A 23,857-nucleotide genomic window follows, 5' to 3' on the forward strand; every position below is an offset into this window, starting at 1 on the left:
AGCCGGAGGCCTGCAAAGAAAGAGGTGACGTTGAATTGGCTTCCGAGGCGGTCAAAGCGGACCGGGAGTTGAAACTCTGTTTGCGGAGGAAGCACCCGACGTCCCTATTAGCACGGAGGGACGCCGTGAAAGAAAGAGACACAAACAACGATAAGAACGAGGAACAATGCACTTATCTTTCAATTGTCGCCACTTGGCAACTCTAGATAACGAGCAGAAATGTCCATTCTTTGATTTCGATTCTGGGGATGGGAATTTGTTAAATACCATTTCACGGGACCAAAAACACGCGTCCATAGTCCGAACTCTCCAATGGCATCCCACTCCTGGGGGCTGCGTATAGGCAGGATCGGGACATACCTAAAGGACTAAAATAGCAGGCACCACTATTCACTCATTGGACTCTGTCTGAAATGAGTAATCGCGTATGATTTTTTCCTGGAAGCGATCGCCCGAATAACGCGTGCAGACAAGGCATCAGCATCCTTGCGTAGGTTAGACCGGATCATGAGGTATTCGGTGTGAGTCAGGTACCGAACTTTGGAACACTGCCTAGATCGAGCGCTAACTACGCTCTTAAGTAACGCAGTCTGAACCAGCGATTGAAAGAAAGCCTTCTTGATTCTCTTCAACTTATCGAGACAACGGCTGTCTAGTTGACTCACATTTCCGGAAACGCGCCGTCAAAATTGACAAGGGATACAACTGGTAATTTTGGACTTCCACGGTTTCATTCGTCCTCACTCGATATACGAAACCCTCAGCCCCTACGTCCCCCACGCAGGACCTCCGACATGCCTCGTAAACCTATAGAAATCGACGGTCGAACGGGCGAAGGCGGGGGCCAGTTGGTACGCGTCGCCATCGCCCTCGCCGCAGTAACTTCACAACCGGTCCGGATTACCAACGTACGTGGCAATCGGGCTTCACGAGGGGGCGGCCACGGGGGGAGCAGCAGTGGAGGTGGCGGTGAGATCTTACACCTGCAAATGTACGCTCATCGATAGGAGCGCCATGGCTGATGAGGCCCATTCCTGGGGTTCTTTTCACAGGTCTCAAAGCTCAACACGTCACCGCCATCCGCTGGCTGGCCGAGACAACGGAGGCAGAGGCCAAGGGCCTCTCTGTTGGCAGCAGCACCCTCACATTCGTCCCGCGACTCCCTCCCTCGGCCGCCCTCGCTGGGAAACCCCGCAATATCAAAATCGCCGCTGACACCGGCGCCGCGAGCACCCTCCTGATCCTCCAGGCCATCCTGCCGTTCCTCTTATACGCGACAGCAGACAATGACGCCTCGGCGCCGATTGAGTTGGAAATTACAGGCGGCACCAACGTAGGATGGTCACTCTCCTACGAATACTTCGACCAAGTCCTCCTTCCTCGCTTGGAGTCCTGCTTCGGCGTTCACGTTGCGAGGAGGCTGAAGAAGCGCGGCTGGAGCCTAGGCCCGGAAAGCAGGGGATCCATCGTCCTCACTATCCAACCCTTGAGACCAGGCCAGACACTACGTCTTCTGGACCCGGGACGCACATACGAAGACCCCTCCGATTTTGAGGTCGGGTATGTGGATGTCTCCATGGTCGTCCCCTCTCACATGCACGCCGACCTGCAGAACGCTCTGTCGGGTGCGCTCGCCTCGTCCCTGCCCGACGCCGAGGTCGACTTCAAGGTCGTCGAGGATTCGGGCCACGACTCGCGCATCTACGTATTGCTTGTGGCGCGGTCCGCCTCGGGGCTCAGATGGGGCCGCGATGTGCTCATGTCGACCCCCAAAAAGGGGCGGCAGAGGGAATCCGTCGCCTCCCTGGTCTCGCGGAGAGTCGTTGGCGATTTGGTAAAGGAGCTTGCGATAACACAGTCCACGACGGACGGGTTTTTGCAGGATCAGCTCGTCATCTTCCAGGCTCTGGCTGAGGGGCCGACGTCGTTCCCACGGTGTCCCCTTCCAGAGGGTGCTGAAGTGGATGTTTTGGAACAGAACGTGGCGCAGCTGGGCGTAGGGGAAGGGATGAAGAGGGACAAGACGGATAAGCCGTTTGGGCATGGCAGCTTGCACTCGCAGACGGCGAGATGGGTGGCATCGGAGATAATGCCGTCGATAGAGTGGTATAACAAGGGGACGGTTTGCAAAGGGGCGGCAACGAGTGTCAGTTAGACAAATTGGATATTGAAACGATGGAACCTATGATCCCTTGAAGGGGTCAAACTCAAACCAGGCCGCCCCCAACTCCGAGCCGAGCGCCAAAAAATACCCTTACAGAATTGAGACCAATATACTGCTTAGAAAGACTTTTCACCTTGCACTCTTACTCTTGCTAGTTCTCCCTGGTAGATCGAATCGTCCATTGTCCCTCTCTAACATGGGCAGGACCACACTTCCATGAGCAGCCCCTCCTCAAAAAGGGAACGGCACCATCATTCTCCTCATCCAAGTCGGTCCACGGCCGGGCCTTGACGACGTAACCCTCCTCTTTTTGTCTGTTCTCGATGAGACAGACCTGCCACCATTCCAGCCACTGAGTGGTCGGCGCCACAAAGGGCTTCTTGCACGCGGAGCACGTAAGCCCGCCCACCTCACGCTGATCCGCAGCACGCTCCAATAACGCCTGCAAGTGAGCCAGAGAATCGGGGATATAGTCGGGAAGCTCGTTCAATTTGGAGCTCTTGTAGGCACTGCGCAGCGCCAGCTCCATCAGGCTGGGAACGCGGCTCCCTTTGGCACTAGCAACGCATCTCCCAGCGGATTTGGAGTGGTAAGGGGCGGATGACGGCGGGGCAACGCTGGACGTGCTTCCGTCACCATCCTGCCGTTCCGTCTGCACAATGACGGCCTCGGGGTCGAGGCGGAAGTCTGAATGCGAGAAGCCCGAGCTGTCCAGGTAGTGAACCGGTGATCGCGCAAAGAACCTCGCGGCAACTCCGTCGGACCCCGGCTTCCACGCTTCGACCAGTTCCGAGCCTTCCGAGCCGTCGCCCTCGAGGCTTTCCAGATCGGTGAGACGCGGTCGTTCGGTCGCCTGGAAGAAATGGTTTCCCTGTAAAAGCAGCTCTTCCAAGGCGGAGGGGGCGGCCATGAGATCGAGCAGCTCTGCGGGGAGGTACCTCAGAAGATTCTGCGCAAGGTTCAGGGTACGGAGGCTCCGCAACCTGCCAATGGCCGGAGGGAGCTCCCTCAGTCGGCATCCGCGAAGTGAAAGTACTGTGAGATGCTCCAGATCAAAAATAGCGCCTGGAAGTTTGAGCAAAGGATTGCGGTAGAGGTAGAGTTGCAGAGCCGGGTCCTTCTGTTCGAATGGAACGCCCTCGGCCACGATGGGTATGTAGGAGAATTCGGATAGGGGGCGAATGGTAGCATCGGACAGTGTCTTGAGTCCCATCATGCTAGTCCTGGTTAGATCGCGTTTGCCATGCATAGTTCAGGATACTCACGAGAGATCAATGTATTCGTTACCGGCGTCCAGGCACTGTTGGATCCTTTCCCGCGCCTCCAGCTCCTCGGCAGAGATAACATTACGACGACGAGGTGGTGCCCGGTTCAACTGGGGAAGCCTCGACTGCGTCGGGAGATCGGGCATCATGACGCTCTCATCTCCATCCGTGCTGTCGCTACCCATCCATACACCACTGTCCAAGTCACGCTTCAACGTCCGCTTGCCCCTCAGTGCCGGCCGCGGCTCTCCGGTAGCCGAGTCAGACGACGCGGGCTGCTGGAGGAACCACGAACCCACGTACTTCTTCTTCTTCCGCCTCCCCTCAACATAGTTGTCCAGACCGGGGTCATCATCGCTGGAGAAAACGGCGGGATCGCTGGAGTTAGACCATGACGGGGGCGCAACCGAGTGGCTCTTGAAGTTGTACCTGCGCTTCCGCGGGTTATTGCTGAAGCGCTCGGTCTGCGCGTTCCATGAGATGGAGGATGGCAGGCTGGGCAGAGTTGGTTCATCGGCCATCGTGAAGATTGGAAAAAGGGGAGAGTGAGAGGAAGAAGACTGTCGAATTGTGTGCGCGAGTAGCAGCCGATATCAAGAAATTGGGAAGCTCCGAGGCCCGCCACCACGACCCTCGCGAGTGGGAACAGCGACGGCGCGCGCGTCGTGACGCAAGTGGGGGCTGGAACGCGTTCAGCCCGGGATCAGGCCCACAGGGGTAGTCCGCTCACACGATCTCCGACGATAGCTCCGAGCACCGTTGAATGGTACTAAAGATCTGAAGGAACAGGGTAGGCTATGTTGTCCCTTATGTTTTCTTTTCTTTTTTCTGGCATTTGACATTTGCTCTTCCGTCGTGGATGAGAGGTATTGTTTACCTCCCGACGCGACCATCACCGGCCAGCCCGTAAACTTACACCATCTTGCAATGCTAGCAGCTACTCCTAAACGGCTTAGCGTACTTTGTCCCGCAGGTCGAGAGATACCCTTGACCCCACACATGCACAGACCAATGAAGTGCCGTTGTCCTAAGGATCCGCAGCGGCAAGGCGCGGGGCATCAAATGCACGAAATCCAGGAACCAAGATTGCCCCTCGCATAGTCACAATCTTGTCCTCATTGTTAGCCAGCACTTTCCAGTATTGTTTGTGCCATTTTAAGACATGCGTATTCTTCGTTTGGAGTAAGATGACTCGAAGATAATCTTCGATGGAGCTTCTTCTTTGATTAAATCAACCCCACAACCTGGGTTTGTTGGCGGCAACAGGTTCGCCGCGCAGCCCCTTGCACTATATAGCAAGAACAGGATGTAGGCGCAGCTCTGTTCGGCTGGCATCAGCTAAGATATCGCCACTATGGATTGTTCCTCGGCTTCCTGGCAGAAGGAAGGAGGGGATGAACGGTCAAGCTGTCAGCCGTATCCCCCCAGCCATGTGCATTTGCGCATCGAGCCACATTCGGCTTGACAACACTGACAGCACGTAGGACATCTTTCAGTCCCACTCATCGTCATCACTGTCATGCGCCTTGGACTTGGACACATTGCCCTGCCTGATTCCCTTTCCCATTGCCCTTTCTTCTTCCTCATCCTCGGCTTGTCTTCGGCGCTTGGCCACGCGCATGTCCGACTCCGGAACGGCACCAACCTCAACCAAGAGGTTGTCAATATGCAGCATGTTGATCTTGACGCCTCCCATTTGCATCAGGGTAACGACCTGTTTCGCAATGTCGCCATTCTTGTAGACCAGGATCGTGGGACAGTTCCTCTCGGGGTAGTTCTCGATGGCCTTGTCAGCGCGCATCTCGCAGAACTTGATTTCGCCATATTCCCGCGCTGCCTGTTTCCAGAGCTCGGACAGCACGCGCGACTCGACGTTCGTTCCCAAAGATGACGTCAGGTTCACAAACACGGGGCTGTTGTTGGAAGCTTCGGTGACCTCTCGCGAGTACTCGGGTTTCGAGATCGGGTAGACAGTGCCGTGGAGGGCCTTTTTGGTGAGCTCATTGAGCTCCTGCATTCTGCGTTGGCGGTACTGTTCCAGGAATGCCTCATCCTCGTCATCCTCCAGCTCATCGAGCTCGTCGAGGTCCTTGCCCTCCAGTCTGTTCTCGTGCGCTAACCTTCGTCCTTCGGCGATGGCCTCTTCGATCATGGGCGTCGGGCTGGGCGGCTTCTCGGGGATAACACCATGTTTCCGGAGGATGTCGTTCCTGGCAGCACGTGTCAGGAGTCGTCGAGCAGCCGTCACGATGCAACATACCACTCGGTGTCTGCGTTGGGATCATCGATCGGGACCTGGATTCTCTGGTCCATAGGGGCGGCCATTGTGAAGGGTTCGCAGTGCGGCTAATGCAAGAGAGAGCAAGGGGTCGGAGAGTCAAAGAAGTGAGTCGCGAAGAGTGAAGATAGAATCAGACCGAGAGGGGGGGCTCAGTATGGTGTGTCTAGTGACTTCAGGCGCCAGGGAAATGTCGCAGGTGCCTAAGCACAGTGGAGGCCGAGAATGGAAGCGTAGGCTCCGCAAGGTGAGCTATTGCTGTTCACCGAGCTCTGAGCCGTCGGCCCCAGTATAATGCCGCGCTGCCAATCAAAGCGCTCCCAAGGATCCCAGTCACGTGGAAGGGTTGATGTGCCCTCCAGAGCTAGCCTGAAACGGACTAGTACGCGAACTTTTCGCCATTGGAGAGGGAAAGTGCGGAGGATTTTGTCAACGACGCTCCCATCCACCGAACAATCCGCCATCTCTGCGAGTGCAGCCAGAATCTACTTCCAACACCATCAGATTCCCGTCAAGTCCACCGCACTCGCACCGACACCCGATCAATCAACTCGATCAGATCAGTCAAGATGGTAAGACCCTCCCGATGCTGCCGCTCCTCGCGTGCGGCGACACGTGTGTGATTGTTATTCCTGGACGAACGAAAAAAAAACCCGAACACCCGACCGAGCTGGAATCCCGCGAAGAGGCGAAAAAATTTCAAGAGGAGGAAAAGATGGTACGGCTGGGCTGTGGAGGAAAGGACACGACGATTACGCATGCGATATTTGATGAAGGAACCATCATGCTGATGGCTTCTCCCCCAGGTTCTCGCCGTTGATCTCCTCAACCCCTCCCCGGCCGCCGAGGCCCGCAAGCACAAGCTCAAGGTACGATAGCGCCCACGATGGCCTCATCTTGCCCCTCCCCCTCTCGAACTTTTCGTGCTCACACATCGGACAGACCCTTGTGCCTGCCCCCCGCTCCTTCTTCATGGACGTCAAGTGCCCCGGCTGCTTCACCATCACCACCGTCTTCTCCCACGCCCAGACCGTCGTCATCTGCCAGGGATGCACCACTGTCCTCTGCCAGCCTACCGGTGGTAAGGCGAGACTCACTGAGGGCTGCTCTTTCCGCAGAAAGTAAACTGTCCCTCGCGACGGTTTCTTTGTAGCCCTTGGGTATTAACGACTTGGACGGTTCATCACTGGTGGGACATCTCGGATCTGCAAAAGCAAGCGACCTGGGCATGGGCGTATAGACAACCCTGGCACGGGCTCTTAGAGTCTGCTGTCTTCGAACAGAACATAATCAGACAACCTTTGCGGATAGAAGATGGAACATCCAAAAATTCCTTGACCAAAAAACACAGGGGCGTTTGGGGGTCTCCGGATATCCTTTGCATCACCAATACGACGCATTTTCTCAGTTTTTTTCCTCGCGGCCGACGAACAATCAAAAAAGCAAATCAGTCAAACACTCGCTCTCTCGTCCCACGCCTGTCCCTTCTGCGATGCGTTACGTTGTTCTGTCACCCACGGGAGTTTTTTCTTGGTCGTCTTCTCTGCATGGGTGGACAGCTGGAAATGGCTTTTCACATGAGCGTTTGAGTGGTCTGCGACACGGCCTCTCTGGACGCGAGGACGTGGAACCTGCTGATTGAGGATCGCTTCATACCCGAGTGCAGTGAGTTCGGAGGATTCAGCACTGCTCGCGAAATTCAATGGTTTCCACACACTCGCCCCTAACCCTCGTCCTGTGCTCCGTACATCGCCTCTCCGTGATCTGTGTCTTTCTGTGATGTGACGTGCTCGCGTGCACCTTGCCGGATCTGTGACGACCCCCACTGTCTTGTATGTCCACCTATTCTCCGCCTTCATTGTGAAGTGAATCTTTGGGCAATTGACGCCTACGAGATGCTCGTGTGACTAGACGCGAATATTGAGATAAGATTTGTTTCATGGTGACAGGCCCTGGAGCTTGTGCAAGTACTATGTAGGTTGGTCCCGGCTGTGTGTGGACAGCACCGCTATTGCAATTCAACCGACAAGATTGGCTTTGAAGAGCGCGTGCACTACGAGGTCTGGGCTGTGAATGTCAAGCGTTGATTGACCCAGGAATGTTGTATTCGATTTACTTCACTGGCAGCATGGTCTCTCCTAGCAGCGATACCCAAAGACTTCTGCTGACATTACCTAGGTCTCAGCGCCCCTCATTACAACGCCGCAGCTTCTCCTCACGGCCTGCATCCTGCCCTGTTGTGTGCTGCCTCGGCTACAAGATTGAGATGCATATCAGACCCGTTTTCGCTCAGGATCGCCCGGTCACTTCGTCACCGTGCTGCGATGGCATGCACATAGGTACTTTGCCGACTCGAGAGGGCGTCGCTGACTCCAGTATGAACTGTTAGCAGAACAACGAACAAACTCTTGTCAGACTCTTCGTTAAGATTCTCGGATTCATTCATGCCAAAAACAAGAGCAATATGTCGGATCCCAAAATAGTACCAGACACGAAAGGGTGTATCCCTCTTGCTCAACCGCTTTCTCCGTCGGCCGCCAGCCTATTGTCTGACAGTGGCGGAAACCGTGCTGCGAGGCAAACGCAAAGGCGCCAATTATCCGCCGCTCATTATGAGTTTCAGGGCACATGGTCCCCACAGGGCAGTCCCTTAAAGTGGTTTTAGTGGACTCTGGCCGCGCGAGTCTCGCGAAAAAACACGCCCTGACGCGTTTTTGGGTCGTCACGGATCGTCGGCGGGCTCCTGCTTTCTGCTCCTCGCAACCTTGGAAACCGCTCAGCGACCTGGCACTGCACCGCACCAGCACCGCCCAGGAGGTCCATCCCCCACCATCCGCCCTCTTCTCGTATCAACTCAATTTCGCCTTCTCTCCCCGACCCAACCTCCTTCTTTGCACCCCGTTTCTCTCCAGAACATATCCCCTCCCGCTTCTGTACGTCATTTCTCGCTTGCGATCGTTTCTACGGCGACCATCACCTTTTTCTCGTTTTTTGCGACGAACCGGAAACTCTCCACTCCAAGCAGCCGCATTTCACGATCCTTTCCGTCTCCGCCACAAAGACACCAACGCTTCGACCCCAACCTCACGACGAACATCTCTATTTCGACCCGACATACGCAACAACACAGCAAAGCTGGCTTGGATCCTCGACCTCCCCTTCCGCTGCACAACTATGTCGGCCCCACGAACAAAGCGCCCCTTCGCCGGCGCATCAAGCGACCCGGCCCAGCGCCAAATCACTTCCTTCTTCGCCACCCGCTCCGGTCCAGCGCCCCCCGCCGGACCCTCGCCCACTCCGGCCTCTAACAACCTCCCCTCCGAGGTGCAGTCCAACCTCCTCTCCGTCGGCATGCGCGTCCGCAAGTCCGTTCCCGAGGGGTACAAGACCGGAACCTACAGCAGTTTCAAGCTTTGGAGCGACACCACCGAACGCCGCACTCCCGTCGTCCGGACAACCAACGCCGCCAGCACCCCGAATACCACCGCCCGCCACCGCAGCGCTGCCGCCCAGCGTGAGCTTTTGCCGTTCTGCGGCATCAACAAGGTTGGCGGCCTGGCCAGTCAGCCGACACACACCAGCGAGTATGAGTACGAGGAGGACGGTGTGCCTGGTCTGGACGATATGCCCGGCCTAAGCAGCTCTCAGGAGAGCGTCGAGAGCGTCGAGAGCACCGCCAACGACGGACGGAGCAAGAAGCGCTTCTTTGCCGACGAGGAGACCGATGAGCCTGTGCAGGTGTGGGCGAACCGCACGGCGTGGCTGGAAGGTGAAGTCAGCCCCCGGAGCCTGGCGCCGTCCGGATGGGCGAATGCCCGTCCGTTCGCAGTGCCGAGGAAGAGCCGTCGCAAGCCCGCGGCGGAGCAGGAGAACTTGGTCGTCGACGATTTCGATGAGGCGGACTTCCTCGTCTCGCCGGACACCGATATGAGCGATGCGTAGAGGATGAGACGATGGAAACCTTGCTGTACGATGCATTACTGTTTGATAGAGACGTGGGCGCCTGGAGTTGGGATTGTAGACATTGGGGGGTGACTTCATCTGTACTCGGCAAGAGCTGCTTCGAGGACATTTGTTTAATTGTCATGAAGATCGACGAAGATTGCTATGCCCGGGTATGAACCGGTGGAGTGTATTAAGCCTCTTAGGCCGGGTGGTTACCACCATTGTTGTTTTTGATATCATAGCTAGCCTGCTCCTTGAATTGCCCACTAGGCCAACAAATTGTACACTTTTTGGCCAATTTTTTCCTTGTGCCCCTCCCTGCTCACTGCGCACCGTCTAATTTTACATACCTGTGAAAGGGTTCCGGAACTCAAGCAGGTCGCGCTGTCCGTAGAACTCACCGGCGACTGTCAGGATCATGTTGAGCGTGGCCCGCATGTTCATCCTGGCGCGCAGCTGGTCGGCCATCTCCTCGTACTCGACCTCTGCGATGGGTTCCTCGGATGGAGCCTCGGACGGTGCATCTTCAGCGGCCGTATCCAGCTGGGCGAGGAGACGAGCTCGCGCCTCTTCAAGCGTCTCGCCCGGCACAGGTTCCTCTGCAACCTCGCCCTCGTCTATCTCGCCATCTTCAGAGACGTCCATCGGCTCCGACTTTTGGTCGTCGTCAACCTCTCCGTCCTCAACTCCACCGTCGTCAGTGGGTTTATGCGGTGTGAAATCACGCTCCTCGGGCTTTGCCGTCTCGGTCAGAACCTCGGACCCAGCACTCGGCGTCTCCCCCGTCTTCCCGCTCACCTCCTCCCCGTCCCTCTCCTCAACCTCCATCTCCCTCAACATATCTTCGTCATCCGAGCTCTCATCAACAGCATCGTGCACGCCCAGATCCATCCCCTCCCCTTCCAACGCGTCTCTCAGTGCCGCCATGTCCGCCAGGCTCTGCATCATCAACACCGCCCTCCGCCCCAGATCGCGCACCCACCCGATCTCGGCGTGATTCAACGCGCCTCGTTCCGGCAGCCGCGCCAGCAGCGCCCACAGCCACCGACTCGTGCGCTCCCTCAGCTCGCAGCCCCTGCGGAGGAACTTTCCGCCCAGGAGCACGCGCACGACGCGCAGCACGCCGTCCTTGTCCATGCTCGCGATCTGCGCCGGCAGAGGGTCCGTGGAGCGGAGCCGCTGCGACCAGATGGAGAACGTGCCCGATTTTGGACCGAAGGCGCCAACGTGGTAGCCGTGCGTGCGCGGGAGGGCAGCGACGACGTCTGGTGGTGGCGTGGTGTGGAGGGTTCTGCGGAGTGCGTTGAAGCGGGAAAGGATCGCGGCGAAGTAGGCCTCGTGGATCGCCGCTTCGGGGTCTGTGTTTTCGTCGTCGTCGTAGACGCCTTCGTTACCTTGCCATCCGCCGTCTTCTGCTTCGTGGTCCCCAGGGGCACGCCGGTCGTCCCAGTTATCAGGTCGGGCGGTGTATGCGCCGTCTTGGTAGTAGCCTCTGAAATCCCCCTGGCCTGTGGTGTAAATGTCCCGGTCCTCTTCAACGTTCTCGCCTTCTTCTACGTCATCGCAGCCGTCGTCCTGGAGCTCCTTTGGTAGTTGCGGGCCGATCGAGACCTTTGGTGCGACGAGAAGGTGGGGGATGCCGTTTGCTTGCGTCCTAGAGTACTCACCATATCAGCATCGTGTGCGGCTACTTCAAAAAGACCAGTTCAGCAATTGGAAAAGGGCGCGGAGGGAGTCGGGAGTGTCTGCTTACCTTACTGACTTGAGATACGCCATGGCATCTGCATCGTCCTCAAAATCAAGGTCCGGGTCCACGGGAACCGTCGTTGAGCCCGCGGCTGACGAGAAGACGTATTTCTGGCCCCATGTCGGGTCGATGTGGGCGTTCTGGTGGTCGCGCGTCTTGGGGTTGGGCTTCTTGTTGCGCTTCGGCGCCGGCTCGGCGACGTCGTTACCATCGGACGCCGCGTAGTTGCGCTTCGAAGCCATCTTCAAGAGTAAGAGACGGGTATGGAAGTAGGGCTGGGTTGGGGAGGAACGGAAGCGACGCGCGGTGTCATGGCCTGGTTGACGAGTCGCGAAATTTCCTGACCTCAGCGAACAGGCAGATGGGAGCTTCTGCCTTGGCGCTGATCCCGGGCAACTTTTTAGTGGAGAAGAGTCTTTGGTGCGTGGGGCCGCTTCCTGACGGTCTCCGGTCGTTGCGCCCACCGGCTCGCCGATGTTCCTCCGGCCTTCATCACGGTAATCGGCTAGCTTTGAACGTTCAATGAGCTAATGAATGGCTGAGAAATAAATTTTACTCTTGTGATCTGGATAACGAACCGAGAGCGATTTCACTGAGCTTATGAAAACAAACCTTGATTTTGCTAAGTGTGTTTGTGAGTTTAAAATCAAAAGAAGAAAGTGGTTAAAAAGAGGTAGTGCTCTTCTCAATGCATCAAACTGCCTTATTCAACATTCAATACGACGATAATTGCTGGCTCGTACTTGAGAGAGTACACAAACATTACGGTATCAGTTTATTAGGTGTGAAACTGAGCATTTGAGCGATGCTGTAGTCAAGACGCATCTCCGAAGTAGATTCTAAGGAGCTACTAGACTAAGAGAGCAGGCAGACTGCGAATTAAGATAGAAAGGGAAGCTCGAGACGGTTGGTCATGATTACAGGCTGGTAATATCCTTGCCTCTTGCGTCGTAGCTGAGTTTGTCGTAGTTTTGCTGGTCGGCGTTTGACTCGACAGTGGGCTCGGGCTTCAGCCCGTTCCTCTCGACCAAAGACTGCTTGTGAATGCCTACAGCCCCATCTCCCTCACTGAGCAATGATATCCGGGTAATGTTTGCCTTCTCACGACACATTCGAGCTTATGTCGGAGCTTAAGGAGCTTGACGGAGCTGATGATGATTACGATGGTTTTGGGGGGAAGCCATTGTGCTAGTTTCGTTGGTGTGTTCATGGGAAATGGAGAAAACAGACCTTTCCGACAAAGTGAAGCGTGGATAGTTGGTGGGTTTAGTAGCGGATTACAGGCAGCTTGAGGTGAGAAACGTCTGAACTTCGTCATTCAGCTGGACTTTGGAGAAATGCAACTAACAGACAGCTTTTCCGAGAACCACCATGCAATACCAAAGGACTACCTGTCTCGCAGTAGGATGGAATGTTTATAGGCATTGCGGTTGGGATGGCGGCCCTGTGTTACACTACACAACGTGACCTCTGCCTATCGTGGAGTGCTGTACCGTTGTGATCTGGCCAAGAAAGGCTAGTACAACTAGCGAAGTGACCGATGTTGATGCGAACAAGAGTGAGGAAGGGGAGTTGTCAAGGTCCTGTGTAACTTGCGTTGTTGGTTTTCCAAGACTTGGGCCACAGTCGATTCGGACCGAACTTCAAAAGGCAGTTTGGTTGCAAACATAGTAAATAGTGTACCGACTTAGCATAGTCGTCTAACTTCCAGTAACTTCTTCAACTTTCCTGCGCCCCCAGATCATTCCCTCATAGCCTATATCAAAATAAGGACATGCAGCTCTGCCAGGGCGTAAGCAGCCCGTTCTTTTTGGTCCAACTCTCCCAGTATGAAATTTTGTGCGGATGGTGGGAATCAGTTTGACATATACCTCAACCACGCGTACTCTCCGAAACAAAAGCGTTGTATAACGAGATGTTTTGTTTCTTTGATCAATATTTTTATGGGAACGTGGGCGAATCGAATCGGCTGCAGTCTACGGAAGCCCTATCACGCTCGATGAATCATGCTAACCTAGTGCTGTACCTCACATTTCGAATCTTTTTTTGGCATCAAACTCTTGATCTCGTATACTTCCAGGCAATGTTGCTCAGAGAGGCACTGTAGCAATTCATCGTCAAACCACCTGTCTTCAAAGAGGGCATAATCAGTAATCCTCGAGGAGCCAAGACGGACAATGACCTTGGACGCACACAAATATCATGTGATTGGAATATTTGAGCCGAACCTGTTGTCTTGGAGCGATTTGCAATCAAGATGCTCTCTCTTAGCGGTTGCAATCCGACGTAGATCGGTGTCAGCTCGAGTAGGTAGCTGGAGATGCAGGGGACCATGCAGCTTCCCCGCGGAAGCTACTGCAGCCCACTTCGCGGTGGAAGACGTTAAAGGGTGACTTTGAGCGCCGATTAGTAGCATCAGAATTAGTAGCGTAAACCTGGCGCACAACGGGCGTCACATGGAAAAGAAACCGGTGGATTCGGATCAGTCAAAAACTGACCTAAAATATTAATTAGAGAGTTGACCTGAACATAACGTTCTCCATCGATGGAAGGAATTTGGCACGTCAAGTTGCTTGTTACCAGTAGTTGAGGAGCTAGCGGCGGACCCCGGTCCTAGCTCGGATCCAATTCCACTTCAGCCCATCAACTTCTCCAACCCGCAACCACTCTGTCGCATCCGCAACAAACATCACACGCATCGCGACGATGACAACCGCAGCACCAGAGCACGCGGCCTCTCCACCGCCTCCGCCGTCAGACAACGAGCCCGTCTACGGTGGATTCACACGCTTCGAGATCGAGCTCGAGGTATGCACCCCTCCACCCTCCCCATCCGCTTTCTCTCTCCCGACCGCACGGCCAGAGCTAACCACGCAATTGCGCGTGCAGTTTGTCCAATCCCTCGCGAACCCGCTGTACCTCAACCACCTCGCGACGCAGAAGCTCCTCAACCGTCCCGAATTCGTCGCCTACCTCGCCTACCTGCAGTACTGGTCCCGACCGCCGTATCTCAAGTACCTCATGTATCCCGGCCCGACGCTGAAGCACCTCGAGCTGCTGCAGCAGGAACAGTTCCGGGTGGACATCATCAGCCCGGATCTCGTTCAGCGACTGGTGGACGAAGGCATGAAGGCGGCGATTGACTGGCATCGAAGCGATGCGTGAGGGCAATGCCATAGAAAGAGGCCATATAAATTTTTCGCGGTTGGGGCTGGTGTGCGACGATGACACATGCGACCTTGATGGGTTTCCGAGCAAAGGAAGAAGCTCGCCTTGTCGAGATTACAGCAAAAGCTCTGAAAACGGGGCAGGATAGGCATCAGGCAACACGGAGCAGGGAGTGCAGGCGGTTGCCTGTTGGAATATGTGCAGAGTCCCAAAGCTGCACAATATCAGACACATCACGAGGTTATGACCAAAAGAAGAGGCGTGTTTGTGGCAACGAGGTCAATCGTACGAATACAGTGCTATTCAGCACCGAACATTTGTAATGCAGAGCAGCCTTGCGCAGGCTGTCTCCCGGAACAAGCTCGACCAGAAGCGCGACCAGAAATCGCGGATATCAAATAAATCAAGCAAACCCAAACATCCTCCCCAACGCCTCGCAATGCACCGTGAAATACCAGCGTCCCTCCTCCGTATCAGTTTTCTCTCCACCGGTTTCCGCAAGTCATGCACTGCAAACGCCGTTAGCACCTTGTCTAAAACCCCCCACCACGAAAACATACCTTGTAAAACGTCGTCATGGGCTCATCGGCACTGCGAATCTGAACCTGGAAGAAGGCAGCCTCCTCGCCGTTGCAGCCCTCCTTGGGGCACTGGGCGCGTGCCTTGTCGGCGTTGTCCCACTCGCCGGGGCCGCCGAAGACGTCTTCGCGCTCCTTGCGCTCGAAGTCGCGGCGCGAGTAAATGGGCTCTGTGATGGCGTGCTCGAAGGGGCAGGTGCGGCACTCGAGACGGTTGCGCACGCCGGCGTAGGCGGAGACGGTGAGGATGTTGGCACAGTTGGGGCAGACTGGGAGGGAGATTTGTTAGCGGATGCGCGAACGAATGGAGAGGCGACGGGGTGAGTGAGGCCTTACAGAGCAACATTTTGAAGGATGGGTGATTCCGTGAGTAGATGGGTAGGTTTCGTTGTCTTGCGCAACGCGGTGAGGGGTGGCGTAGAGTGTTTGAATGTCGTTGCGCAGCTCCCCGCGTATCTCTCGGTGACTCGGTCGTGATCCTCGTGGAAAATTCAGCGGGCCTTGAATGCGACGGTGGGGGACGAACCTCTGCAGTCGCCAGTCATAGGCCACCGCCAGTCACTCTCCCCCCAAAAGCTTGGACAGACCATTGAACCACCCCATTCCGCGGTCGGGTCGGGACCATCCCGCCGGAATCCCGCCGCAACAATATTCCGTGCCCCTCCTTCCCTCCCACACCCCCGCCTTACCCGTTCCCGCGCAGTCAGCCGGGGGGACAAGCCCACTGTCACAGCGTCCTTTGTTCACTGTAGGACGGCAGCTCGGTGCTGAGGTTACACACTGCGCGCGCTAGAATAGAAGCAACCCGACTCTCGACCAGGGGTTGGGCGATCACTGCCACCTCCTTGAACAGACCACACCCTGGCACCAGCCCCGATTACGTCTCACTTACCACCGCCGGACTGAGAACAAACGCGGCTCGACTTCTGGGTGTGAGTGTGTCACTGAGACGAACTCCGGAATCGCAACTCCACGTCCTCCGCTTGACCTGACCTGACCTTCCCGAGCCCAGATCTACACGGCCGGACACCTCTCGCGAGTCACTCTTCTTTTGCAATCTCGACTTCCTTACCTTGACCACCTGCTGCAGAAATCGTTAGTCCCCACGATAGCAACCCCCCAATACCCCTCTCTTCACCGTCTTGCCGCAACTCCGATCTCGACCCCACCAACGAGGTTCAGGTACCTACGTAAACCCAAACCGTCCCCGGCCAGCACGGAGCCAATTCGAAACACGCATCACTTTCTCTTCCACAACCTCAACCCACGATATCTAGAAAGTTGGGCATCTGCAGCACAGCTATGGCCGCGGACAACGAGGAACACGAGGTAAGCCCCCTTCCGTCTTTGGCGCCCTCTCGGCCAGAGTGCAGACAAGGAAACAAGAGGGACAGCAAACTGACGGACCACTCCTCTTCAGGGCGCCTCCGTCAAGGAGATCCTCATCGAAGCCTGCCGGCGCAACAACACCGAACTCTTCAACGAGGTCGTCGCCGACATCAAGGACGAGGACGAGCTCTCCCGCCTCCTGAACGAGACCACCACCGTCATGGGCAACCACCTCTACCACGAAGCCGCCTCACGGGGTAACTGTGCGTTCTTCTTCCCTTTCTTACACCATCCGGCCTCACATTCTCACATCCTCAACCCCTCCCCCTCTTCTCTAGACATGCTAACCCCGTCCACCCCCTTTCGCAGACGAAATAATCGACCTCCTCCTAGACCAACCAAACTTCGAATGCGACCCCGTCAACCGCCTTGAGGGCGACACGCCCCTGCACACCGCCATCCGCTGGATCAACTCGGAACCCCCGCCCAGCGCGAGTTCGGCAACGCCCTCATTGATATGATGCTCGAGGCCGGCTCCAACCCGCGCGTCAAGAACAAGGGCGGCCTGACGGCCGTCCAGCTCGTCGACCCCCGCAACGTTGGGCTCCGCGACCTCATCCAGAAGCACGAGTACGCCTCTTTGAACGCCGGCGACTTCATCAACGTCGACTCCTCCGCCGCCGTGCCTAACAAGAAGGCCCCCGCCGTCCCCAACGCCGCCGCGCCTCCCGTGCCGACCGCCCCCGCACCGGGCTACGACGACGAGAGCGACGAGGACGCCGAGTTCAGCGGGAGCGACGACGAGGAGCGCGCCGAGTGGGAGCGGAGAAGGAAGGAGCGCGCCGCACGTAAGAGTTGATCTGCCTCTTGACTCGTCTCGTCCCTTGCCTGCGTGGGGTTAGATGAGGGGCGGGAGAAGGGTCAGACTCGAGCAGCGGCCCGCCCTTTTTTTTCGTCGTTTGCTCCCCCCTCTTTTCTGGCCCCGAATATGGACTCGCATCGCGGTATCTCCTTCGAGTTGCGCGACCCGCGGGGTGGTCTGGCGTACAAAGACACGCGGCGGAGGGGAAGAGGGGGTACTTTGCTTGTTGTCCAGAAAGGGGGGACATGGGAAACCCATACACTAGACTTGCGACTGCTGTCCACTTCTTCGAGGGCGGCAACCTCTCGAAGACGAAAGAAAAAAACAAGATATAAAAAAACCGCTCAATGAAATGAAATGAAATGAGGGGTGGGATATTGGGGGGACATACAGGCCCAAGGCCAGGCAAACTCCGGGTCGCCTTCCGACAAGAGGGCGCGCGCGGGCTAGAGAAAGGGACCGAGCTTCATGATCCGGAAAGGAGCGGACGGCTTAGACCGGCGTTGAGCATCACGTACATTACCATGCAGAAATTCGACCAATCAGACCATTCGCCATTCCCCGTCAGTCCCATTGTGATGTGCCCAAACTGGGTGAGTGCACCCCCAGGTCCAAGTCCAGCGTGGCTCGCAGCTCGTAGTCTTGCATACTTCATTGCCTAATAAAACATCACGTAACACACGCATCGTACAGTCGTCGGGAAGAGGCCAAGATAGATACCCGTGCCGGATGGAAAGGGGCCACGCATGCAATAGGTCTCTCCATGTCACCGACTTACCAAGTTTACCCGGGGGTATAAACGTTCCTCTGTTGGGTTTTGATATGGGTATAATCTTTCTAGGTACTCGAAAGGAAAGGTGCAGATCTGCTGTCTACTGTGGCTCACAACCTGAGCCCTCTCTACTCTCTTCAGTGTCCATGTCTGCCGTGTGTCGTTCCATGCGTCGTGCAATCGTTCCAGGGTATCCCAATGCTGAAAATCCAAACAAGAAGCACGACTATTTGCGCGGGTCCTGCCCGTCGTGCTTGTCCGAGTGAAAGAAAAACAAAACACCATCCATCTTACCACCACATCAACAGTACAGCGGTGGTAACCGCGCAGATCGCCCAGTAAGCCGGGACGGCCTGGCCTGGGGCAGCGTTCTTCTCGCTCTCAGATTCTATATAGGTGCGGTTCTTAACCAGCTCCAGGTTCTTCTGGCTCAGGGAACCGGCGCTCGCGATCTCGAACAGCTGGGGTCCCATGGTACGGAGAATGTTAGTGCTCCTGCCAGCGGGACAAAAGACAACCTCCCAGCCGCCACCCGAGGGGATGATGAAGGTCGAGGTCTGGTCGTCAAAGGCAAAGCTGTACGCGTCAGGACACATAGCCTTGGCGTGCCTGGAGTACAAGCCCGGCTTGCATTTATCGGGGTCGTGCCATTTGCCTATACAGCAGTCGTGGTCCGAGTTCGTGGCCGCACATTGGCTCTTGCACGGGCTGAAGGTGGGACGCCTGATGTTGTCGTCAGGGTAAGGGTAGATTCCGTCGCCAGGCTTGTTAGGTGGGTTGGTCAGCAAGGGCCAAGGGCACCAGTCTCGGACACTGTCGTTGGACTCGTTTGGTTCCCAAGGGACGGGGTAGGTGCTGTTGGTGTAAACGGCACCGCTGGCCGCACGCTGGGCCATAAAACCTGTCGTTGCGATGCAGGCGCAGTTTGTCAAGTTGGGCGGAATGTACGACGTGTTCTCAGCGGGAATGTAGTTGATGCCAACGGGGATATTGTAGCCATCGACTAGGGAGATGTCGTAGAACGTCTGCCTCCCGGAGACCCCTCCAGCTAGGTTGAACTCAGCAAGTGTGGCGGGAACGGCGCCCTGTATTGATCAGCACTGGTTCGCCCAACGTACGACATGAAAACTTACACTGAATTCACAATCAAGCTTTCCAAAGCAGTCACCTGTTGAGCAGCCAGCCGACTCCCCATTGACCGTGCAGTTGGTTCTTCCCCAAGCGCGTCCTTGCCATGTCGGACCAACCCACATATCTCGGCTATCACCCGAGGCGAGCTCGAAGCCCCCGGTCCCGGGACCGACGCCATGCTGCGTCGTGATGCCGGGCCAGATTGTCTCGGGACATGAGTTGGTGATCTTCAAGGGTATTCTCCCGTTCCAGTCCTCAGGCGGTCCTCGTCTGGCGGGGTTATATCGCTTGTTTAGCTGGAGGTAATCGGCTTTGTAGTTCGGGTGGTAGCTAGGGAATACGATGGCACTGGTGGTTGGTAAATGGGAGGCGAGGGCCAGCGCAACGAAGATACTCCGACTGGCTCTCGTATAGCGCTTATCGCCTTTTCTCGACGACGATTGTCTCATGGTCCCTGCGATGACCGTCCCTGGGCGTTTGTTGGTGTAACTTAAACAAAGTAGGAGGATGATCACAAGAATCAGTTGTGGGTTTTGACGACTCGATGAACCAAAAGTACGTTTTACGCCAGGGTGCTGTGACAATGCATGGTTCAGAGGCCCCAAATTCCCATGATCCCGAGAGACGACGATCTGGTGTAGATATATGGCCAGCGCCAACGCGGTGGTGATTAGGCGCCACCAATGGCCGGCGATGGACCTGCGCCGAGTGACGTACGGAGCGTGGACGAGAGAGCGAATTGTAGCAAGGGGCGGCGGGATTCTAGGTGGTGATCGGCCTGCTTGATCCAGGGCCAATTCCTGATTATCCCTGCTGGCGCGATGTAGCGTCAGAGGCCACCAGGTGGGAGCCACAGGTTGGTCGGACGGCGCCGCTGAGTGGGAACAGAAACAGGGTCGTAGGGCAGAGAAAGTAGGTTGTTTCTTACGCTTAAAAGAAGTGGATGGTCGGAGACGAGTAATGATGCAAAGTAAGGCACGGACGGGTTCGAGTAGGAGACGTGGAGAGCAGTTCGCAGCGTGACAACCCCCAATTCCACTATGAGGTTGAGGACGGTGACGATGTTTGCAAGAGAGGAGAGCGCTGCACCACATCGCATCCAGCATGGCTACCTACTTGCGGATGGGGAGGGGGGCACTGGCCCGTCCCATTTACCTGGTGCCATTGACACTTGTCGACGTTGCAAAATGCAGGGCCCGACCTTGGGGTGAACTTGCCTGCGGTTTACGTTCAGACGATGACGCAGGCACAACTGGCTGCCCGGTTTCCCGTTGGGACTGCAGGGTCCGGTTTGACTCGCTGGCGACGGGGGCCTTCCTTGCTTGGCTGCTGTTTCTGCGCCGTTTTTTCTTTCTTTTTTTCTGGTCGCAGTCTCCACTCAAGAATGATGTGGCTGAGGCTGAGGCTTCAGGAGCGGTCAGCATCAGAATGTACTATGTACGTCGCTTTCGGTCTGCGAAGTTCAGCTCCATGCCAAACATCATTCATCCCACGCACAGCCTCATTGCTGGTCATCGTCATCATCATACCTAATCAGGGGCTCGTGGACGATTGATGCTTCCGATGCATGGGGAATATCGACCACCCCACGTGGTACCCCCCCGGTCTCTTCCAACTGGATTTCTAGCCAAGACCAGTACCTCGATAGTTTTACCTTGTAACGACCCTGTTAATGGCTTCGACCTGTTGCCTCTGCCATAAATCTTGCCTGCCCGGTCTGGCCGCCTCCGAATGCAACGCAACAATCGGCACACTGCAATCATTGAAACAACTTGATTTTTCCCGTGATGGGAATGTCGTGCATCTAACACTTGACAGTGGGCCATGATTCTTCAGTGTCATAAAACCCCCCCCAAATCCAACCCTCGTCTTCCAGTCATCTGTCTGTGTCTGGAGGTCTCTTCGTGATATATACTCTTGGCCATTATTAGCCTCGGCTGTCCTTCTGGCCCCTGTCACCTTTTCGAGGTATCATCCGAGTGTATGGAAACGAAATGCCCAATGCAAGCCGGCAAACATTATCAATCTTTCTCTCTCCACTGCTCCCCCCTCACGCACCATCTTTACCTGAAGCGCGCTCTGCAGCGGCCCATGACCTCGCCCTGGCAGACAAGCTCTGCGCTAAACTCGGATCCGTCGAGTGTCAGGTAAATGTCAAAGTAGACGCGGTAGAATGTGCCCTGTGGCGTGTCCATCCTCTCAAAGTCCTTCTCAAGGTTCTTGCGGGACAGATCCGAAGTGAGAGTAACGACTTCCTTGATGCCTGAAACGAGGGTTAGCGACAATCATCAACGGTCAAGTAACGGGACTTACGAGGGTCCTTGGTGTATTCGGGGCAGACATCGTCGTCACAGGCGTACAGAATATCCTCGTACATGAGCGTAGCGCCGGGGGCGACTTGTCGGAAGAAGGAGACCTTGACGGGCTCGCCAATCTTGACCTTCTGACCCTTCTGCACAAAGATCTGCCGTGTGAACTTGCAACGGTCCTTGCCGTCGAGGGACGGCACGCGGTAGGCCTCTGGGTGGTAACCCTCCTTAAAGGGCTGCAGGGTGGCCATGAGGTAGTGGCGACGGGCGACACGGTGGGTGACGACACGCTCCGTGATACCGGCGGTAACCGCACCCTTGACGATGGCGGCGACGGAATCCATGGGACGGACGACCTTGGACTGGAACTGAGGGGGACGTGGAGCTTGATCTGCTGGAAGAGGTATTCGGAGGCACCGAAACCGCCCACGACGAGAATGTTCTGCAGTGTGCGGTTCTGGGCCTGGATGGCGATGATCTGGTTTCTAACGAGTTCGAGGATGCGGTTAACAACGGGCTCGAAGCACTGCAGAATCTCCTCGTTGGTAAAGGTCATGTAGCCCTCCTCGATGCCGGCCTCGGGGAACTCGGCCTCGATACCAACGTCGACAGCCCACTTCTGACCGTTATTGCGGAAATCGGCCTTGATGCGGTTCTCAAAGTCCATGATACACTTGGCGTACACACGGCCGGCGGTCTTGGATCCATCGGGCAGCTTCATCTTGCGGATCTTGGTGCGCAGAATGTTACTGAAGTTGCGGTTCAGTGCTGTTGAACCGCACGAGTCACCAGATCCTGCCGTGCACTCGGCCACGGTGAAGGGGTTCTCTTCCTCGACCTCGTAAGCGATCAAATCGACAGTACCACCACCGCAATCGACAATCAGCACAGCGTCGTGCACCTTCAGGTTCAAAAGACCAGTCTTGGAACAGAAAATGGCGGCCGCCTCGGGCTCGGAAACTAGCGTCAATCGGTTGTCGTTCTCGTCTTTGAGGAAGCCAGCTTGGATAGCAGCGGCTCTGGTCGCGGCCTTGCCAGCATCGTTCCAGATGGCAGGGACGGTCAGGTAGTAGCGGATGTTGCGCTCCTCACGGTTGAAGACCTCGCCGAGGGTCTTTTGCAGGGCAGAGCGCATCGCCTGACGGAGCTTGAAGAGGTAGTCGGCGGCGACATCGATCTCGGACTTGCCAGGGGGCAGAGGGGGCAGGTTGATGGGGTCAATATATGTGTTGCCAGACAGCATAAGCTGCAGCTTGAACCACTCCACCTTTTGCACGCCGGGCTTCGGGTATCCAGTAGGCGCGAGGGCATCGGCAATATCGGGGCCCCAGCCTACAACCTTCTGGTACTGATCGTAGTAGAGAACCGTGGGGATCTAGGACAAAGAACCGTTAACCAAGGACGGACAGGCCAGGACGCGGGGTTCGGGGGCTGTTTCCCACCTTTTGCTTCGTGTATGATCCGGCGCCAGGCCATTCCGTAATAATATCCTCCTTCGCTTCGTTGTTCGTGGCAAAAGCAAAGGCCACGCCGGAGAAAGTCGTTCCCTGGTAATTCATGTCAGCAACCGAACCAAAGCACCACAGGGGGTTTTCCGACTCGACGAGCGACGTACAAAATCGATACCGACAATCAGCTGGGCCTTACTCCTGCTGTTGCCCTCAACCTCGGCCGCATTGCCTCCACGCTGGTATTGCGCCATGGGTGGGCCCTGAGGAGGACCCTGGGGAGGGTAGCCGCCACCACCGCCGCCATACTGAGGAGGACCGCCCATCGGATGCCCCTGACCACCGACGGGAGGAAGTTGAGGCGGGTAGCCGGCGACGGGAGCGCCGCCGGTGTTGATGGGCGGGGGACCGCCAACCATCTGGCTGGGCGGGGTGCGAGCCGGGCCGTGACCGGTCATAGGGCTTGTGCGGCCCATGGGAGGAGGACCGCCGGGAGGGTAGTTGGCCGAGTAGCTCGGTGGGCGATTGCCGGAACCTGGGTGATTCATCGGAGCGATTGAGGCGGACGATGTCGAGGCGATCGAGCCTGGTCGGACGGGAAGTTGCTGCGGTATTTGAGGGGCACCGGAAGGGTGACCACCTTGTGGAGGAGGGGTCGGGCTGGAAGTCTGGTTCGGGTCGGGCGTTTGGATGCTGGCAGTTGACTTGCGTTTACCGAAACCAAAGCCTTTCAGGCGGGAGTTGGAAAAGCTCATAAGGGAATATTGGGGGAGGAAGAAGAGAGGGGAGAAGAGCGAGGGCCCAGGTGGGCAGGACGAGCAGAGGGTATATCCTTTAGGTTGCAGGCGTCGGCAGCCGTGC

At 56.4% G+C, this 23,857-nt stretch overlaps 12 protein-coding genes across 12 annotated transcripts; 5 read left to right on the top strand and 7 right to left on the bottom strand.

Moving 5' to 3' along the window:
- Window positions 1–794: 794 nt before the first annotated feature.
- On the top strand, window positions 795–2,155 carry ColSpa_02857 (RNA 3'-terminal phosphate cyclase-like protein; the record flags this gene model as incomplete). The annotated part of the gene is made up of 2 exons (XM_049269069.1): window positions 795–969; window positions 1,053–2,155. 2 exons carry the CDS (start codon window positions 795–797, stop codon window positions 2,153–2,155), a joined length of 1,278 nt encoding a protein of 425 aa, XP_049125026.1.
- A 160-nt stretch (window positions 2,156–2,315) lies between these two features.
- Window positions 2,316–3,950, bottom strand: ColSpa_02858 (leucine-rich repeat-containing protein 1; the record flags this gene model as incomplete). Its single annotated transcript, XM_049269070.1, has 2 exons — window positions 2,316–3,387; window positions 3,430–3,950. 2 exons carry the CDS (start codon window positions 3,948–3,950, stop codon window positions 2,316–2,318), a joined length of 1,593 nt encoding a protein of 530 aa, XP_049125027.1.
- Window positions 3,951–4,921: 971 nt separating this feature from the next.
- Window positions 4,922–5,754, bottom strand: ColSpa_02859 (phosducin-like protein 2; the record flags this gene model as incomplete). Its single annotated transcript, XM_049269071.1, has 2 exons — window positions 4,922–5,639; window positions 5,690–5,754. The coding sequence occupies 2 exons, from the start codon at window positions 5,752–5,754 to the stop codon at window positions 4,922–4,924; spliced, it is 783 nt and encodes a 260-aa protein (XP_049125028.1).
- A 539-nt stretch (window positions 5,755–6,293) lies between these two features.
- On the top strand, window positions 6,294–6,832 carry ColSpa_02860 (40S ribosomal protein S27; the record flags this gene model as incomplete). Its single annotated transcript, XM_049269072.1, has 3 exons — window positions 6,294–6,425; window positions 6,514–6,576; window positions 6,650–6,832. 3 exons carry the CDS (start codon window positions 6,294–6,296, stop codon window positions 6,830–6,832), a joined length of 378 nt encoding a protein of 125 aa, XP_049125029.1.
- Window positions 6,833–8,881: 2,049 nt separating this feature from the next.
- On the top strand, window positions 8,882–9,649 carry ColSpa_02861 (uncharacterized protein; the record flags this gene model as incomplete). The annotated part of the gene is made up of 1 exon (XM_049269073.1): window positions 8,882–9,649. One exon carries the CDS (start codon window positions 8,882–8,884, stop codon window positions 9,647–9,649), a length of 768 nt encoding a protein of 255 aa, XP_049125030.1.
- Window positions 9,650–9,994: 345 nt separating this feature from the next.
- ColSpa_02862 (uncharacterized protein) lies at window positions 9,995–11,641 on the bottom strand (the record flags this gene model as incomplete). Its single annotated transcript, XM_049269074.1, has 2 exons — window positions 9,995–11,306; window positions 11,406–11,641. 2 exons carry the CDS (start codon window positions 11,639–11,641, stop codon window positions 9,995–9,997), a joined length of 1,548 nt encoding a protein of 515 aa, XP_049125031.1.
- A 675-nt stretch (window positions 11,642–12,316) lies between these two features.
- On the bottom strand, window positions 12,317–12,511 carry ColSpa_02863 (uncharacterized protein; the record flags this gene model as incomplete). Its single annotated transcript, XM_049269075.1, has 1 exon — window positions 12,317–12,511. One exon carries the CDS (start codon window positions 12,509–12,511, stop codon window positions 12,317–12,319), a length of 195 nt encoding a protein of 64 aa, XP_049125032.1.
- Window positions 12,512–14,105: 1,594 nt separating this feature from the next.
- ColSpa_02864 (mediator of RNA polymerase II transcription subunit 31) lies at window positions 14,106–14,564 on the top strand (the record flags this gene model as incomplete). The annotated part of the gene is made up of 2 exons (XM_049269076.1): window positions 14,106–14,207; window positions 14,289–14,564. 2 exons carry the CDS (start codon window positions 14,106–14,108, stop codon window positions 14,562–14,564), a joined length of 378 nt encoding a protein of 125 aa, XP_049125033.1.
- Window positions 14,565–15,040: 476 nt separating this feature from the next.
- Window positions 15,041–15,491, bottom strand: ColSpa_02865 (DNA-directed RNA polymerase III subunit RPC10; the record flags this gene model as incomplete). The annotated part of the gene is made up of 3 exons (XM_049269077.1): window positions 15,041–15,076; window positions 15,128–15,414; window positions 15,482–15,491. 3 exons carry the CDS (start codon window positions 15,489–15,491, stop codon window positions 15,041–15,043), a joined length of 333 nt encoding a protein of 110 aa, XP_049125034.1.
- A 956-nt stretch (window positions 15,492–16,447) lies between these two features.
- ColSpa_02866 (ankyrin repeat-containing protein) lies at window positions 16,448–16,995 on the top strand (the record flags this gene model as incomplete). Its single annotated transcript, XM_049269078.1, has 3 exons — window positions 16,448–16,474; window positions 16,566–16,737; window positions 16,844–16,995. The coding sequence occupies 3 exons, from the start codon at window positions 16,448–16,450 to the stop codon at window positions 16,993–16,995; spliced, it is 351 nt and encodes a 116-aa protein (XP_049125035.1).
- A 1,403-nt stretch (window positions 16,996–18,398) lies between these two features.
- ColSpa_02867 (thiamine pyrophosphokinase 1) lies at window positions 18,399–19,688 on the bottom strand (the record flags this gene model as incomplete). Its single annotated transcript, XM_049269079.1, has 2 exons — window positions 18,399–19,193; window positions 19,242–19,688. The coding sequence occupies 2 exons, from the start codon at window positions 19,686–19,688 to the stop codon at window positions 18,399–18,401; spliced, it is 1,242 nt and encodes a 413-aa protein (XP_049125036.1).
- Window positions 19,689–21,302: 1,614 nt separating this feature from the next.
- On the bottom strand, window positions 21,303–23,751 carry ColSpa_02868 (heat shock protein 12A; the record flags this gene model as incomplete). Its single annotated transcript, XM_049269080.1, is given in 5 exon segments — window positions 21,303–21,502; window positions 21,553–21,916; window positions 21,928–22,923; window positions 22,991–23,095; window positions 23,164–23,751. The coding sequence occupies 5 exon segments, from the start codon at window positions 23,749–23,751 to the stop codon at window positions 21,303–21,305; spliced, it is 2,253 nt and encodes a 750-aa protein (XP_049125037.1).
- Between the last annotated feature and the right edge of the window lie 106 nt (window positions 23,752–23,857).

Source organism: Colletotrichum spaethianum (assembly GCF_022836535.1).
Source record: "Colletotrichum spaethianum MAFF 239500 DNA, contig05, whole genome shotgun sequence".
Taxonomy (NCBI): Eukaryota; Fungi; Ascomycota; class Sordariomycetes; order Glomerellales; family Glomerellaceae; genus Colletotrichum; species Colletotrichum spaethianum.